Genomic DNA, 14,189 nt, shown 5'->3' with positions numbered 1-14,189 from the left:
GGCAGTGGTTCTCAACCTTCTGGCCCTTTAAATACAGTTCCTCATGCTGTGACCCAACCATAAAATTATTTTCGTTGCTACTTCATAACTGTAATGTTGCTACTGTTATGAATCATAATGTAAATATCTGATATGCAGGATGGTCTTAGGTGACCCCTGTGAAAGGGTCTTTCGACCGCCAAAGGGGTCGCGACCCACAGGTTGAGAACCGCTGGTCTAAGGCTTTCCCACATCTCCCCTGCAGGTGGTGCGTGGCACAGAGGAAAAGCTCCAGGACTATGTACTGACCGGGTGCAGCGCCAGGACCAGTGGTGAAAGGCCGTCCCAGGGACCAGGCTGCAGAGGCACATGGACGGCCCAGTGGTGAGCAGACAGCATGGTCCTTGGGCGGCGTTGCTTCCTAACCCCCCCACCCCCAATACACCAACTCTCCTAAGCTCTCTGTCCCTAAGAAGGGGTGAGGGGAACACCATGTGTCAGGTGGCAGCACTGGGGCAGGCATGTGGTGCATTCACATGGAGAACTGAGGTTGTGGGCAGATGTGTGGTGAATGCAATTCCCTGGACACACTCCTGGGCCTGGTGCTGGTGCAGAATTCTTGACGGTTGACCATCTGGTCACCGGGACCCAGCTGTTTGTGGCCAACGCAGGGAGCAGGGTGAGTCTTGACTCTGACCAAGTCTCCTGGTTTCAATCTCCTGCGTGCCCCCCACTTCTAGGTCTGCAAAGCTTGACAGAGTAGCTCTGTGGTGCAGCCCTTGGATCAGAGCTCTCCAGCACCTTCCATTTCATGGGGTGAGCCCCACGGCCCAGAAGGTACACAGCAGAGTAAACAGGGCCAGGACACAGATGGTGATATCAACTCAACTCAGGGCTGACTTCTGAAACCTTTGAAATACCCGTCTTCAGAAAAGGGCCTGTGAGCCCACCTGCCCCAGCGCCCACACAGGGGCCGTGGGTCCCCCAGCTCCTCTCTCTGTTCCCTGAAGGCTGAATGAGGAGAGGCGCTGGTCCCTCACCCGGGCTGCCCCTGCCACCCGATTCAGTCCTGACTGACCCATCGAGAGACACATGACACGTGCCCATTTCCTCTGACTGGTGGCAAGACGGACTCTACAGAGGTGACTCCACCCCGCTGTTTGCTGACGGCAGACGCACAAGACAGAGAAAAGAGAACTAGGGTGAGGCAGCTGAGGTGATGCAGGCAGAGGACACGGCCCACCTGGTGCCCCATTCACCTGCCCTTTGGTCACAGAGATGCCCCCATCCGAGATCTAGAAGGTGGGGCCCTCTTGTGACAACGCTTCTCAATGTCACGCAGCACGCAGGGGCTTTGTGTGCGCACGCACTCGCACGCGGCCACCACCCCACTCAACATGGCAAAGTGCTGCAGATGCTGATCTAGGTCATGGGGGCAGGGGTCTTCTCTGTAGCTTTCTCTACTTTTCTGCCTTTTTTTTCTTCATAATATAAAGTTAAACACAAAGCAAATGATGATTTGTTTTACTTTTCAAATTACCCCAAACTCTTAGAAATAATTGAAAGCAAACTAAGTTTTCACCAAACCAGGACTGGTCTTAGAGTCCTCAGATGCGTCATTTTTCTCTCCAAGTTACCCAACCACTCCCTCCCCGAGATCTGGGCTTACAGGCGTGGGAAATGCCACCGGGGAGGAGTCACCTGCCACACCTTGTCATTGTCCTCGGCAATTTTCTCCTGGTGTCGGCTTCTTATCACTGCCCTCAACAATTGTCTCCTGAGCTTGGGGGGTTGTCACTGTCCTCAACAATTGTCTCCTGAGCTTGGGGGGTTATCACTGTCCTCAATGGTTGTCTGTCCACTCAGCAGGACCCAGGGTGATGGGGGACAGCTCCCTCTCATCCACAGTGTCTGGAGGCAGTGTCCCCGCATTACCCCTCAGGCTCACAGTGAGTGTGTGCTGCACCCCAGGGGTGAACGCTTCTCAGTCCCAGGTCCCCCTCCCCGCTTAGTCCCTTCCTTTTGGAACTAAGTAAATGCTGCAGGTGTTGCCAGAACCCTGGCCCAGGGCAGCCCTGGTGGGGGTGGGGAAATGACCAGGACCTTCCAGAGGGAAGAGGTAGCTGACCTCTGGGACTCAGTGATTCTACTGCTGGGCCCCTCACGGACTCCCAGGGTTCCATTCACCCCTCCACCGCGCAGAGGTGACCGACAGGACTATCTGGAAAGCACAGGATGGGCCCCAGGTGTAAAGACAGATCCTCCCCGACATTCAGAAGCTTCCGTTTTGGCCATGGAAAGGGGGGTGGGTCACAACGGTGGCCTGGGAACAACCCCATCTGCTTTCCTTTCTGCCACAAAGCCTGGCGAGAGCCTGCAGGTTCTTCAGAGTAAGAACAAACTCACATCACTAGAGAGGGTTTGTGCTTTTAGAGGAGGGTATTCAACAGCCCACAGAAGCAGACGCATCCTCAGAGCGTCCAGCCAGCTCTGCAGCGCCTGTCTCACGGGGAGCGCAGCACCTGCCCAGACCTCCTCCCAGAACAAGCACAGCTCTGTTCCCCTTCCGCCCACGGAGCTCCTGGCAGCAGCTCCCCTCCCAGGGCTGGGGCCCAGGGGAGACAGAAGCCACAGGTGCATGGGGGCTGATGGGACCACAGGTGTGATCTCTGTCCCTGAAGCCTGTTGACACTGGGAGGGTGGGTGGAAGGACAAAATCATGGGGACTGAGACCCAGCAGACCCAAGGCAGTCTCTGCAGCTGGGGAAGAGGGAGTAGCCTCAGCCCAGGGGAAGGAGACCCCTGGGCCTTGGGCAAGGCCCCGGAGACGTCTGGAGGCAGCAGGACCGGCTGAGGCAGCGTTCCGTGGGGGATGCAGCCTTCCCACCTCTGGCCCGTGTGCACGCTGATCAGGAGCCTGCCTGCCTGTTCCTTTGTGGGTCACCCACTCCCTCCTCTGCCCCTCATATGAAATGCCATAAGGTATTTCAAAGGAGGGCTGGCCTTACTGTCCCTCCTGCTGGCACCATCCACCCTCACAGAAGGGGCTCCACCCAGAGGAGCAGCTGGTCCCTCTCTGTCCCCCTACTCGCAGGTCAGGCCTGATCTCTGGGAGCAGGTCAGGGCTCCTGGGTCCTGGAGCAAGGGTGGCCTCCACTGACACAAACACTTGGGCATGTGGGACCGGGCACTGGACCTCCCTTGCCAACTCGGGCGAACGGGAGTGGAGTGAAGATGTAGGCACCTGGGTCCATGCTCCAGCCCGGCCCTCTGCCCAGCCTGCTCTCGGCGCCAACGTGAGGCTCAAGCGGACCAGCGAAGGGGTGGAGGGCACAAGCCTGTGCTGTCCTGCCCACAGCCCTTGGCCCTGCAGACTTCTCCCCTCTATGAATGGGGTGCTGGGGTCCTGGGGACATCAGTGTTGTTTGCCTGGACCCCCAACCTGCCCTCCTGCCCGGCCTACCTCCGCCATGGCTCTGGCACAAGTAGGGGAAGCGCCAGACGTTGCCCAGGCCCACGCAGAAGCCCACGCAGGTGAGCATGTACTGGGCCTTGTTGTCCCACTTGGGCCGCGAGCTGGCCTCCTCCTTCTCGATGACCTCCAGTTGCTCCAGGGAGGGGATTCGGTCGTCCAGGCCCGGGTTGGGCAGAACAAGCCTCATGGTGATCACAGGTGGGTCCCTCTCGTCAGGACAGGGCAGGAGCTGGAGGTCGAGTGGACACAGCCGGAGCCCCAGCACTTTATAGGGAACCTTTGGCACCTCACCCCAAGCACCTAGGCTGAAAGGAAGCGTCAGCAGATCCGAAGGGTGAGTCCACAGGACTGTTAATGCCTTATCTGCAGAGGCGCTGGCCGACCCTTTGAGGCTCTCAGCTGGCACCGGCCAGCCCCTCCCCCTGTGCAAACACAGAGTCACGGGCACAGAGGAGCCACCCCCACCCCCACATGGGCTCCGATAGCCAGGCTCCCAGGGAGGAGGAACCCAGGGCACAAAGGCCCCATCCATGGCCCTGCCTGGATCTTTGAAGCCCCCCTACCCCCCACCAGTCACATACTCCCACCTGCAGGAGGATGCCAGAGGGTTCCTCTCTCCCCAGCTCTCTCTGCCAACAGGCTGGGTGCTGGGGTACCTCCCCCCACCCCCCCAGTCCCGAAGCATGAGTTGGAGCCCTGGACCCTGGGAACAGCCCACTGCCCTGGTCACACTTGGCTCGGAATAGCTACTCTGAGAGCCGGGTGCCAGAGCCCTACGGATGCGGCCCCTCATGCTTCTTCCCATGCGCTCTCCCTGGGCTCCGGGAGTGCACTGTCACCCAGGTGCTGAGCAGCCTCCAGGCCTCTCCACCAGCGCAGGGCTTCTGTCCTTCCACCAACTGACCAGCTGCCTCCTGCACGCCCCCAACTGGGGATCAAGCCCCAAACCTGGGCACGTGCCCTGACCAGGAATGGAACCGGCAACGTTTGGGTGCACAGGACACTACTCAACCAACTGAACCACACCGGCCGGGCCAAAGCCAGGGCTTTTGAGTGCAGTTTCCAGTTCAGGGAGTGGGGTGGGGGTGCGCCTCCAAGCTCTGGCCCCCACACCCCCACCTGAGATCCTGAGCTCAGTGAGTGCCCCCTCCCCCACAGAACCTTCCCTGGGGCTAGTGACCATCCAACGGTCATCCCTCGGCTGGGCCTTTCCCTCAGGGACGGCTTTCCCACCAGCCTGTGTCCAGCCTTCTGGTCAGTGCTCTGCGAGCCCTTCCTGCCGGTCTGTGCCTGCTGACCTCCCACCCCACCCTCACCCCCGGCGGCCTTCCTAGAAGGATGGATGTGTCGTTCTGCCTCTGTATCTATCATCCGTGGTCCTCGCCACTGGATGGTAACGGCTGGGAGGCCAGGCACCGGTGCCCTGACCCCACTTGACTGGTTCACACCGAGTTTACCAAACAATCCAGGAAGGCAGGTGGGGATCACTAGGCAGAAATGAGTTTAGGAGCCTGACCTTTGACCCCATGAAGGGGGGGAGACTGGGGAAGGGTGGAGGCCGGAAGGAAGAGATCCATGCGGTTTGCTCTCAGGGACATCTGGCTCCTGACAGGGGCAGGCTAGAGGGCAGGGCCAGCTGCAGAGTGACAGAGGCAGAGGAGCAGGAGAGAGTGCGCCAGGCCGGCCAGGCCAGGGGTGGGGCTGGGAGAGGGCCGTCTGGACCCTGAGGGCCAGCTAGTGGGAGGAGCTGGGGGTGGGGTAAGGTGGGGTTCTGTCCTAGACATGTCCAGTGTGAGCCCCCACAGGAGACAGGCATGGAGCCGGGTGCTGCGTGGCAGGGTGAGTGTCTAGTTTCACCAGTGGGTCCTTCAGCCACTCCCTCTGGAAGCCTGGCAGAGGAAGCCTGAGTGCAGGAACTGGACTTGGACCCACATTCCTAGAACTGCAGCCTCCCCGAGCCCCAGCCCCACCGCTCGAGGGCCCCGAGGCCCCTTCCTAGGCTGTGAGACACGATGTACACCCAACTCCACGGCAGTTTTCCTAGGAAATATTCGGAAATGGCGCCTGGCAGACTGAAGGCCAGGTGCCAAGTTCTGACCCTGAGCAGCTGGGGTCTCGGGATCTTCCTGACACGGATGAAGGCGGCTGCTGCCAGGGACCGACTCAGTCCAGGTTCCAGAGGCGCTTGGGTCCTCCACAGGTCTGGGTGGGGGTCCAAGTGGAGTGCTGAGGAGGCAGGCGCCTCTGTGGTGGCGCCGAGGGCTCATGGGGCTGCAAGCAGCCCCTGTGGTCTGAGCATTCTGATATGCGGGGCCAGATTCGGGGTGCGGGGCTCACAGGAGAGGGAAAGAGAAAGGGAGATGTGCCGGGCAGGAGACGGAGCAGGGCGTTCTCGAAGCCTGCTGAGGGCATGGCATCCCCTGTCCCTCCTGCTCAGAACCCCCCATCCTGTTTCTCCAAGGGGAAGGCCCGGGGGCTGGCATCTGACCTGCCAGGACCCTTAACCCCCTTTGGAGGCCCCTCCTTGCACCCCAGGCCCACGCCTGCCTCCCCTGCCTGGAGCTGTCTTCCCATGGTGTCTGCCAGTCCTCCCTCCCACCTTCAAGTCATGGTGTAGCCACCAGAGGGCCACCCTGGTCACCCCCTTAACACGGAGCCTGACCCCCGCTCCCTACTCCACTGAACTCTGCTTTTCCTTCAAACATGCTGTGAAGGTGACTCAGTTACTTGGCTAATTGCTTACAGTCTCTCTTCCCTATGGGGATGTGAGGGCCATGGGGGAGGGGGACATTGGGGGAAGGGGGGGAGGGCCCGGCAGGGGGTGGGGGTGGGGAGGAGTGTCTCTGACTCCTGTTTGTTCACTGATAACGCCCCTCAGACAGTGTCTGAGGCCTCAGAAATACTCAGATGATAGGGACCCAGGGATGGCTCCTGCAGCTGGAGGCTGGTGGTGCCCTGCCTGGATGGCAGGTCCAGGCAGGCAGGGAACAGACGCCTCTGTCCTGAGGAGGAGAGAGTGCTCCATGACGTGGCTGGCCTGCCAGCCAGACGTGCGCCAGGACAGAGACTGGTCCCCAAACCCTCAGAGACGACAGCAGTCGAGGCTTTTCTTCGGCTCTGGACCGGCCGTGGTCCTGACCCAGCCAAGCGTGTGAGGATGGTCCCGTACCTGGGATGGGTCACATACCCTTATCCTGCCCACCCTGCCTGTTCTTTGTATTTCTTTGGCACCTGCCAAGCAGTGTGGAGGATGTCCACAAGACATGCCTTCTATGTAACTGTCCCTTAATAAACTCTGTTAGCTGCCAAACCAGAGAGGTAATTGGAGTCAATTGTGGAAAGTTACGTTTGTCCACGATGAAGACACAGAGTGGGTCTCATGGTGAGGATCTTCTCAGGAGGCACACCCATCTGATGGCACCCGCAGCCTGAGGCCACCTCCTCATACTGTCTCCTCAGCCACGCCTGACGTGCCAGGATCGTATTACAAAAGAAAAACATGCTCAGTGGAGAACACTGGAGGTAAACGCTCACAGCTTTCTCATTGGTCTGTAGTTCTATAAATACGTATGCGTGTGCGTGTGCGTGTGCGTGTGCGTGTGTGGGGCCCCTGGGGTGACCTGCCACAGCTCAAGGATTGTTCTGCCGCTTCGGGCAGCAGCCAGTGTGTGCCACTATCACGAAAGCCTGTGTGAAATCTGTCCTTGTCTCTGGCACACTCGTGTCGTATTCCCGGTAGAACCGCTTCTCCTCCGTGTGCCCGTGCCCAGCTGGAGAGGATGCTGCCATGGCCTGCGGGAGGGGTTGAGCCAGTTACCTGCTTCCCTAGGGAGGCCCCACACCCTTGCCAGCTTGGTGTCCTTGCTTAGTTTCCCTTATGGCCATTGTGCCAGTGCTAAATAACCACCTGTGGGTTTGTTTTGGTGTATTTTTGTTAATCTTCACCCGAGGATATTTTTTCCATTGATTTTTGGAGAGAGTGGAAGGGAGGGAGGAGGGGGAGAGAGAGAGAAATACTGATGTGAATGAGATACATCAATTGGCTGCCTCCCGCATGTGCCCCTACCAAGACTGGGGAACCTGCAACTGAGGTACATGCCCTTGACCTGGAATCGAACCCACAACCGTTTGGCCCAAGGACCGACACTATAACCACTGAGCCAAACCAGCTAGGGCTATTCATCTGTGGTTTTTAACTTGCATTTCCCTGAGGGCCTGTGCCATGGAGCTTAATCCTGTGAACTGACCGGCCATCATGATCCTCCCATTCAAATGCCCTTTTCAATTGGATGCTGACCCTTTCTGTTAATTTTCAGAACATTTGACCATAGTCTGGAAGGCACTGCTTCAGAAACACCCCCCGCCCCCCCAGCCACCTGCCGCCCAGCCTTTCTGCACCTCCAGGTGGCCTCCTGGGGGTACAGAAACTGCCATTACACTATTGACCAACCATCAGTCCTTTAAAAAATACCTTAGCCTACCTCAAGGTCATGAAGATATCCTCGCAGGTTTCGTTTTGGAAGCTTTATGGTTTGGCTTTAGATATCTAAGTCAACAGTCCACTTGAAATTCCTTGGAATTGGTTTTCTTTTTTTTTTTTAATTGTTTTATTGCTTAAAGTATTACAAAGGGTATTACATATGTCTCCTTTTGCCCCCCGCCCTTGACAATCCCCTGGCTGGAATTGGTTTTCATGTGTCGTGTGAGGTAGCAGTCCAGCTTCCTTTCCCACGGCCGGGGATCGAGCCTGCAGTCAAGGAATCCAAATGAATGATATCCAAATGAAGGACCCAGCCCCGTTTACTCAAAATATCACCCTCTCCTCCTCTCTCTGCAAGCTGCTTTGGCCATGGATCTATTGTTTGCATCTGTGCGGTCTGCTTCTTCACTTCCTACTCTGTCCATGAATCTGCGTGTCCACCTTCTGCCGTGGGCGCAGCTCCATCCCTGGGGCTTTCTACCAGGCCTTTGTGTCTGATGGAGTATGTCCTCCAGCTGTGCTCTTCTTCAAGAACGGAACGTTTTAGAATAAGCTTGTAAATGTCCACAGAAGACCTGCTGCGATTTTGATTGGAGTGCATTAAATCTATAGATCTATAAATCATTTAAATGGTGTCTTACCAATATTGTTTTTCAAACCACGAACACAGTGGCGTTAACGTATGCCTTCTTTCCTCAATAACAGTTTATAGGTTTTTTGTGTGGAGGTCTTGAAGATCTTTCATTCGATTTCTTCTTAGGTATTTGATTATTTTTCATGTTATGATGAATGGTATTTTTTAAAATGTCTATCTTCTAATTGCTGGAATATATAACGATATAATTAATTTTTGTATACAGACCTTATATTGAAATTTTTTTTACTTTTTAAAGTAAAACTATGTATATATAAATATTTAAAAATATATTTTATTGATTTTAGAGAGAGGGGAAGGGAGAGGGAGAGAGAGATAGAAACATCGATGAGAGAGAAACATCAGTAGGCTGCCTCCTGCACATGCCCTACTGGGGATCCAGCCTGCAACCTGAGCATGTGCCCTGATCGGTCAACACTCAACCACTGAGCCCCTCCGGCCAGGCTTTTTTTTTTTTTTACTTTTTTTAACCATTGACCTTTAGATATATTTTTAATACAAAAATATGCCAAATGAAAAATGACAGTTTATCTCGACCCTTTTACCTCTTATTCTTTTATTTTTCTTACTTATTACCTTGTGTCCAGCACAATGGTGAACAAAATCATTACCAGGAGTTATTCTGGGCTCATTTCCATCTTATAAGAAGCTTCTGCTATTTCACCTTGGACCATTCAAAATGAGAATTTTTGTACGAACTCTTGCCAGAATAAGGAATACCCCTTCTATTCTCCGTGTATTAAGAGGTGCTTTTATTTTTTGTTGTTGAAGATTTATTGAGATGCAATGATCACAATATACAATTTACTTTCTTTTTAGTGTATCACAGCACTGTGCAACCATCACTACTACCAACTCGAGACCTTTTCATCACCTCCAAGAGAAACCTGTGCTCTGTAGCCATCACACGTCCCCATCCTTGAGGGTCTTCTTTTATTATGAATGAGTGATAAATGTTATGAAATGGGTTCCTACGTTTTTGTGATGATTACTAACTTGTTTTCCCTTATTCTCTCAATGTGGGGATAACAATTAGATTTTTCAATATGAAGCAACCTTACATTCCTAGATTAATCCCAACCGTGACCTCCTGGTTCATGGGTTGATGCTCAACCACTGAGCCACACCAGCTAGGCCTCATAAGTTTTAAAAAAAATGTAGTTTGGCATGGTCGGTGTGGCTTGGTGGTTGAGCATTGACCTATGAACCAGGAGTTCACGGTTTGATGCCCAGTGAGAGCACATGCCTGGATTTTGGGTTTGTTCCCCAGTGGGGGGCTTGCAGGAGGCAGCTGATCAATGGCTCTCTCTCATCATTGGTATTTCTCCCTTCCTCTCATGAAATCAATAAAAATATATTAAAATAAAATAAAATTTTAAATAAATAATTTTTTTTAATGTAGTTTGAACCAGGAAGCTCATCGGAGCCCTGAGGAGGAGGATGTGGTCCTTAATCCACTTTGTGTTTGTCTCTCACGTTTTATTTCGATGGGCCCACGTTCAGCTCAGATGTTCACACGTTAGTATTAGGAGAGGACACCCCACCCATCAAATCGATGGAAAATACGTGGAGAAGCCCAAGTTGTAACCTCTTCCTGTGCTGGGCCAGAAGCCAAGCGAGGGGGCCCTGCTCCTGAGATGTCCCCTGGACAGGACATGCTAAAGGATAGGAGGACCCCCAAGCCCTAGGACAGCAAGGCTCGGGACTGGAGCTGAACATTAGTGACTGACGTCCGCCTGGCCACATGCCCCCCATCTCGTCCTCAGTGCTGTATCGCAGCAGGTGAGGGAGGGCCGCAGGCTGATCTCGTCATTAACCTTTGTCTTGAATGGGGTGGTTTGTTTTCATGAAGGAGTCCTGTTTATAAGGCCAGAGTTACTAAGTAGTAGCCTCAGAAGTCACAGGATGTTTCTCTGTCCTCAACCCTAAGTCTGCATTCACTGATGGTTGCAGGAGTAAAGCCCACAGGGTTAGTGTCACCCCAATTGTCAGTCAGCTCTGGCCTTTTACCTGTATTCCCTCTGCCTTTGTCTTCCCAGGGAAAAGGAAAGAGGGAGCAGAGTGTTGTCTGTGCAGGAGAGGGAGAGAGAGAGAGAGAGAGGGAGAGAGAGAGAGAGAGAGAGAGAAAGGGGGAGGGGAGAGGGAGAGGGGGAGAGAGTGAGGGTCCAGCTGTCCTGCACCTGCTAGCTCAAGATGACAGCCCCTGCATTCACAGAAGGCTTCCTGCCTCAAATGCATTCTCACGGGGCGTGGGACCCCCAATGCGCCTGCCCTGAGTGGAGCTGGCCCTCAGGGATGCTTGCGTTGAACTCTCACTCAGCCTGGCCTGGGGGTGGGGAGAGCCAGAGTAATCAGAGTCTCATGCCTACCTGTTTGTTTACTCAGTTGTTAATAACCTGGATCTTTGAGGAAATAGCCCAGAGATAAGCGGGGACAGGATGCACTGTGATTCTGCCTGTGTTATGGCAACAGCTGCCCTTAGAGCCCAGCTGGTAGCAAGGGGTGGAGCAGAGGGGGTACCCAGGGCCCCACTCCCCTAAATGGTCCCCAGGAGGCCTGGGGAGAGGGAACAACCGCTGGGAGCCCAGGGTCCAGCACACAGAGCACTCACTTTATTTTACAAGTTTAGGAAAAGTGGACACAGTATTGGGCTAAGGGGCTAAGGTAATTTTGCTAGATAAAAAGTAATATGTGAACATTTATATTTTTGTAACGTTTGCAATTATAAAAGTCACACATTTTTGTAATGTAGTTGAAAAATTCCGAACAAAGAGTTGAGTAAAAAGCATTCATAATTTCACCATTCACAGATGGTTATACACAGTTAATTTAGCATTTCCTTCTTCTATATGTATATATGCATCTGTACATGCATATCACATATATATTCCGATATGTATTCATAATTGGTACCATTTCGCATTTTCCCACTTAACATTGTGTTTTCTCATGTCATAAATCACACCCTGCCCACTCGCCCGCATGCAGGGACCTGTTGGATTGTTGTCCATTTTCTATTGTTGGGCAGCTATGTTGTTCCAGCTTTCCGCTACTGTAAATGTTGTGGCAATAAACATCTTTGTTCAAACACCTTTCCCCCCATCTTTGAACTCCTGGGACAGGTTTTTCTACAAGTGGCTTAGTAGGTTGAAGGACTGGAACAGGACAGAGAGACTTAGCAGACCCAATAAGGCAGTGTCCCCTGTGACGTTCCCCACCCGTGACATGACCCTGCAGAGGAGAGAGAGGCCTCGCCTGCTCACCCAAATATCCAGGAGGACTCTTACAGGAACTCTGGGGGTTCCAAGCCCGTGTTAAATCCGTGTCTGGAACTGTTTGTTCAAGTGAAGCTTGGAGAGGAAGCTCAGTCCAGAAAGTGTGAGAAGTCAGGGCTGTGCCACCTTCCACCAAGGGCTCCAGGGCCCTGAGGGCCTGGCGGGGACAGAGGAGATGTCTGTGAGAGAGCCCCGGGGGCAGGTGGCGCCTCTAAGCCCACCCCGCACCCCCAAAGCCCAGAGCAAAGGGGTCCCTGGCACATATGAGCTTGGGGCTCACATCCGTCCACCTGCCCACTGGCCTGAGGGAGCAGAGGAGCCCGGCCCACCCTCCCAGAGGGCAGCGTTTGCAGGGGGCAGAGGGCAGTCCCCAGGCCACCGCCCCCTGTGCCGCTGTCTCTGGCTCCTCCCTGCTCTGGGCATTCTCAGAAGAGCCAAGTTGTTTTCAAACTGACTAACGTGATTAACCATCAACCTGAGGAAGTGACTTCTCAGCAGACTCCCAGGCGGTACTTTTCCAAGAGGCCCTGTGCCCCGCCCTGCCCTGTGTCCCTTTGGAGGTGGGCAGGGCTGGACAGTGTGGATGAGACAGCCTAGTAAGCTAGGACCAGAGGGACAGGGAAACCAAGAGACAGTTAAGTGGTTTACAGGCATCTAGTAAATCGCAAAACCCGATTCTCCCTGAACCAAGGACACTTAAGGGTAAAGGGGAGAGCATTCGCGATCTTGCTCCCCAGCATATGTCATCAGTTTGACTCAAATTCATAAAAACTCTCTCTAAAATAAAAAAGGGCAAATGGTTTACACTTCTCCTTCCCAACCAGAGGGTAAATAGCTTAAATCAGCCTACTCAGGGAGACAGAGAGCAGAAAGCCAATTAGTGCCATCTGTGCCAACCACACCCAACAATGGATAAAGTCAGGGGAATGCCTCTCATTTTGGTGCATCAGCATAAAGCTGATGAAAACCTCAGCTTTTATTTTTTTATGTTTTTTATTGATCTCAGAGAGAGGAAGGAAGAGGGGTTGAGGGATAGAAACATCAATGATGAGAGAGAATCATTGATCAGCTGCCTCCTGCATGCCCCACACTGGGGATCAAGCCCACAACCCAGGCATGTGCCCTGACCAGGAATTGAACCTCAACCTCTTGGTTCATGGGTTGATGCTCACCCAGTAAGCCACATTGGCTGAGCAAACCCTAGCCTTTGAAACCTGCAAGATAGTATGGGCTAGTGTGACTCACTTTGTCGGAGCATCATCCCTTCCACCAGTCAGAGCATATACATAGGTTGCAAGTTCAATGCCCAGGCGGGGTACTTTCAGCAACCCATCTCTCTCATGTCAATATTTCTCTCTCTCTCCCTTCCTCCCTCTCTAAAAATCAATATAAAAAAACAACTATCCTCATTCTTTAAAAACACACACACCTCAGGACAAATGAGCTCAGCAAGGCCTTTCACCTCCCCCCCTTTCTCCCCCCCTCCATTGCCTTTACCTTTCTCTCTCATAAGGTCCAAGGGTCCTTCTTTTGCCTCTGTAAGTTTCTAAATAAACTTTCTCTTATGGCTCTAAACGCTTTCTTAGCCAGAATTCAAGAACTGAAGTCCAACTTTGCCGATAACAACTGGTGCCCTTTTGCCACCAACATCACATGGGAACCAGTAACATGGGAACCCAGTCTTTGCACCTGCAGCCCCTTTGGGGGACCCCACACAGCATTCCACGTGGAACCCTGCTTCTCCCAATCCAAGCCCCTTCGTCCCAAAACTCCTGGTCCACACCCCCCCACTCTTGCTTCAGAGCAGCCCCAGCATCTTCCCGGCCCCCAAAGGTCAGCACCTTCTTGCATCCCAGCTTCTCAGAGACGCTCAAAATCCTTCCTCAGGCCAAGAAGAATGAGCTCAGTGGGTCCAGTCCTGGGGCTGCCCTCCTCCACTTACCCTCCTTACCAGGGGCCCTAGGCCCCCCACGGGGGCAGGGCTCCCCACCGAACAACACCCAGTCTGAGTGCCAGAGGAGATCTTAGGTGCACACAGAGCGGGTCTAAGGGAGTCCACCCGTCAAGGCCCAGTACCTGGCATACGTACATTTCTGCTGTGCCCTGGGCAGAGCTGGCTGGGAGGACCCAGCAGTGCCCCCTCAGAAACAGAACCCCATTGTTGGCAGGAGCTGTGTGTGGACATAAAAGGGGTGCTGTAATAAATTATAAACCCACAACTGGGCAGGTCACGGTGGGTAGTCACACCCCAGGCATATAACTTTTTTTTAGTAACATGTTTTATCTTTGCCTTAAGCAAATCCATTGTTTCTATGCATCTAAGTT

The 14,189-nt window shown here is 53.7% G+C and overlaps 1 protein-coding gene across 1 annotated transcript in view; it reads right to left on the bottom strand.

Moving 5' to 3' along the window:
* The window catches only part of SLC6A19 (solute carrier family 6 member 19), a 13,343-nt gene extending 9,702 nt beyond the window's left edge, over positions 1-3,641 (bottom strand). The window contains exon 1 of the mRNA XM_006081454.3: positions 3,443-3,641. Coding sequence (XP_006081516.1) covers positions 3,443-3,641 — 199 coding nt within the window. The remainder of the gene's footprint in view (positions 1-3,442) is intronic.
* Between the last annotated feature and the right edge of the window lie 10,548 nt (positions 3,642-14,189).

The sequence above is a fragment of the Myotis lucifugus genome, unplaced genomic scaffold (assembly GCF_000147115.1).
Source record: "Myotis lucifugus unplaced genomic scaffold, Myoluc2.0 scaffold_0, whole genome shotgun sequence".
NCBI classification, from domain to species: domain Eukaryota; kingdom Metazoa; phylum Chordata; class Mammalia; order Chiroptera; family Vespertilionidae; genus Myotis; species Myotis lucifugus.
Note: the sequence above shows the minus strand (reverse complement) of the source record. Positions and strands in the feature narration are given on the sequence as shown.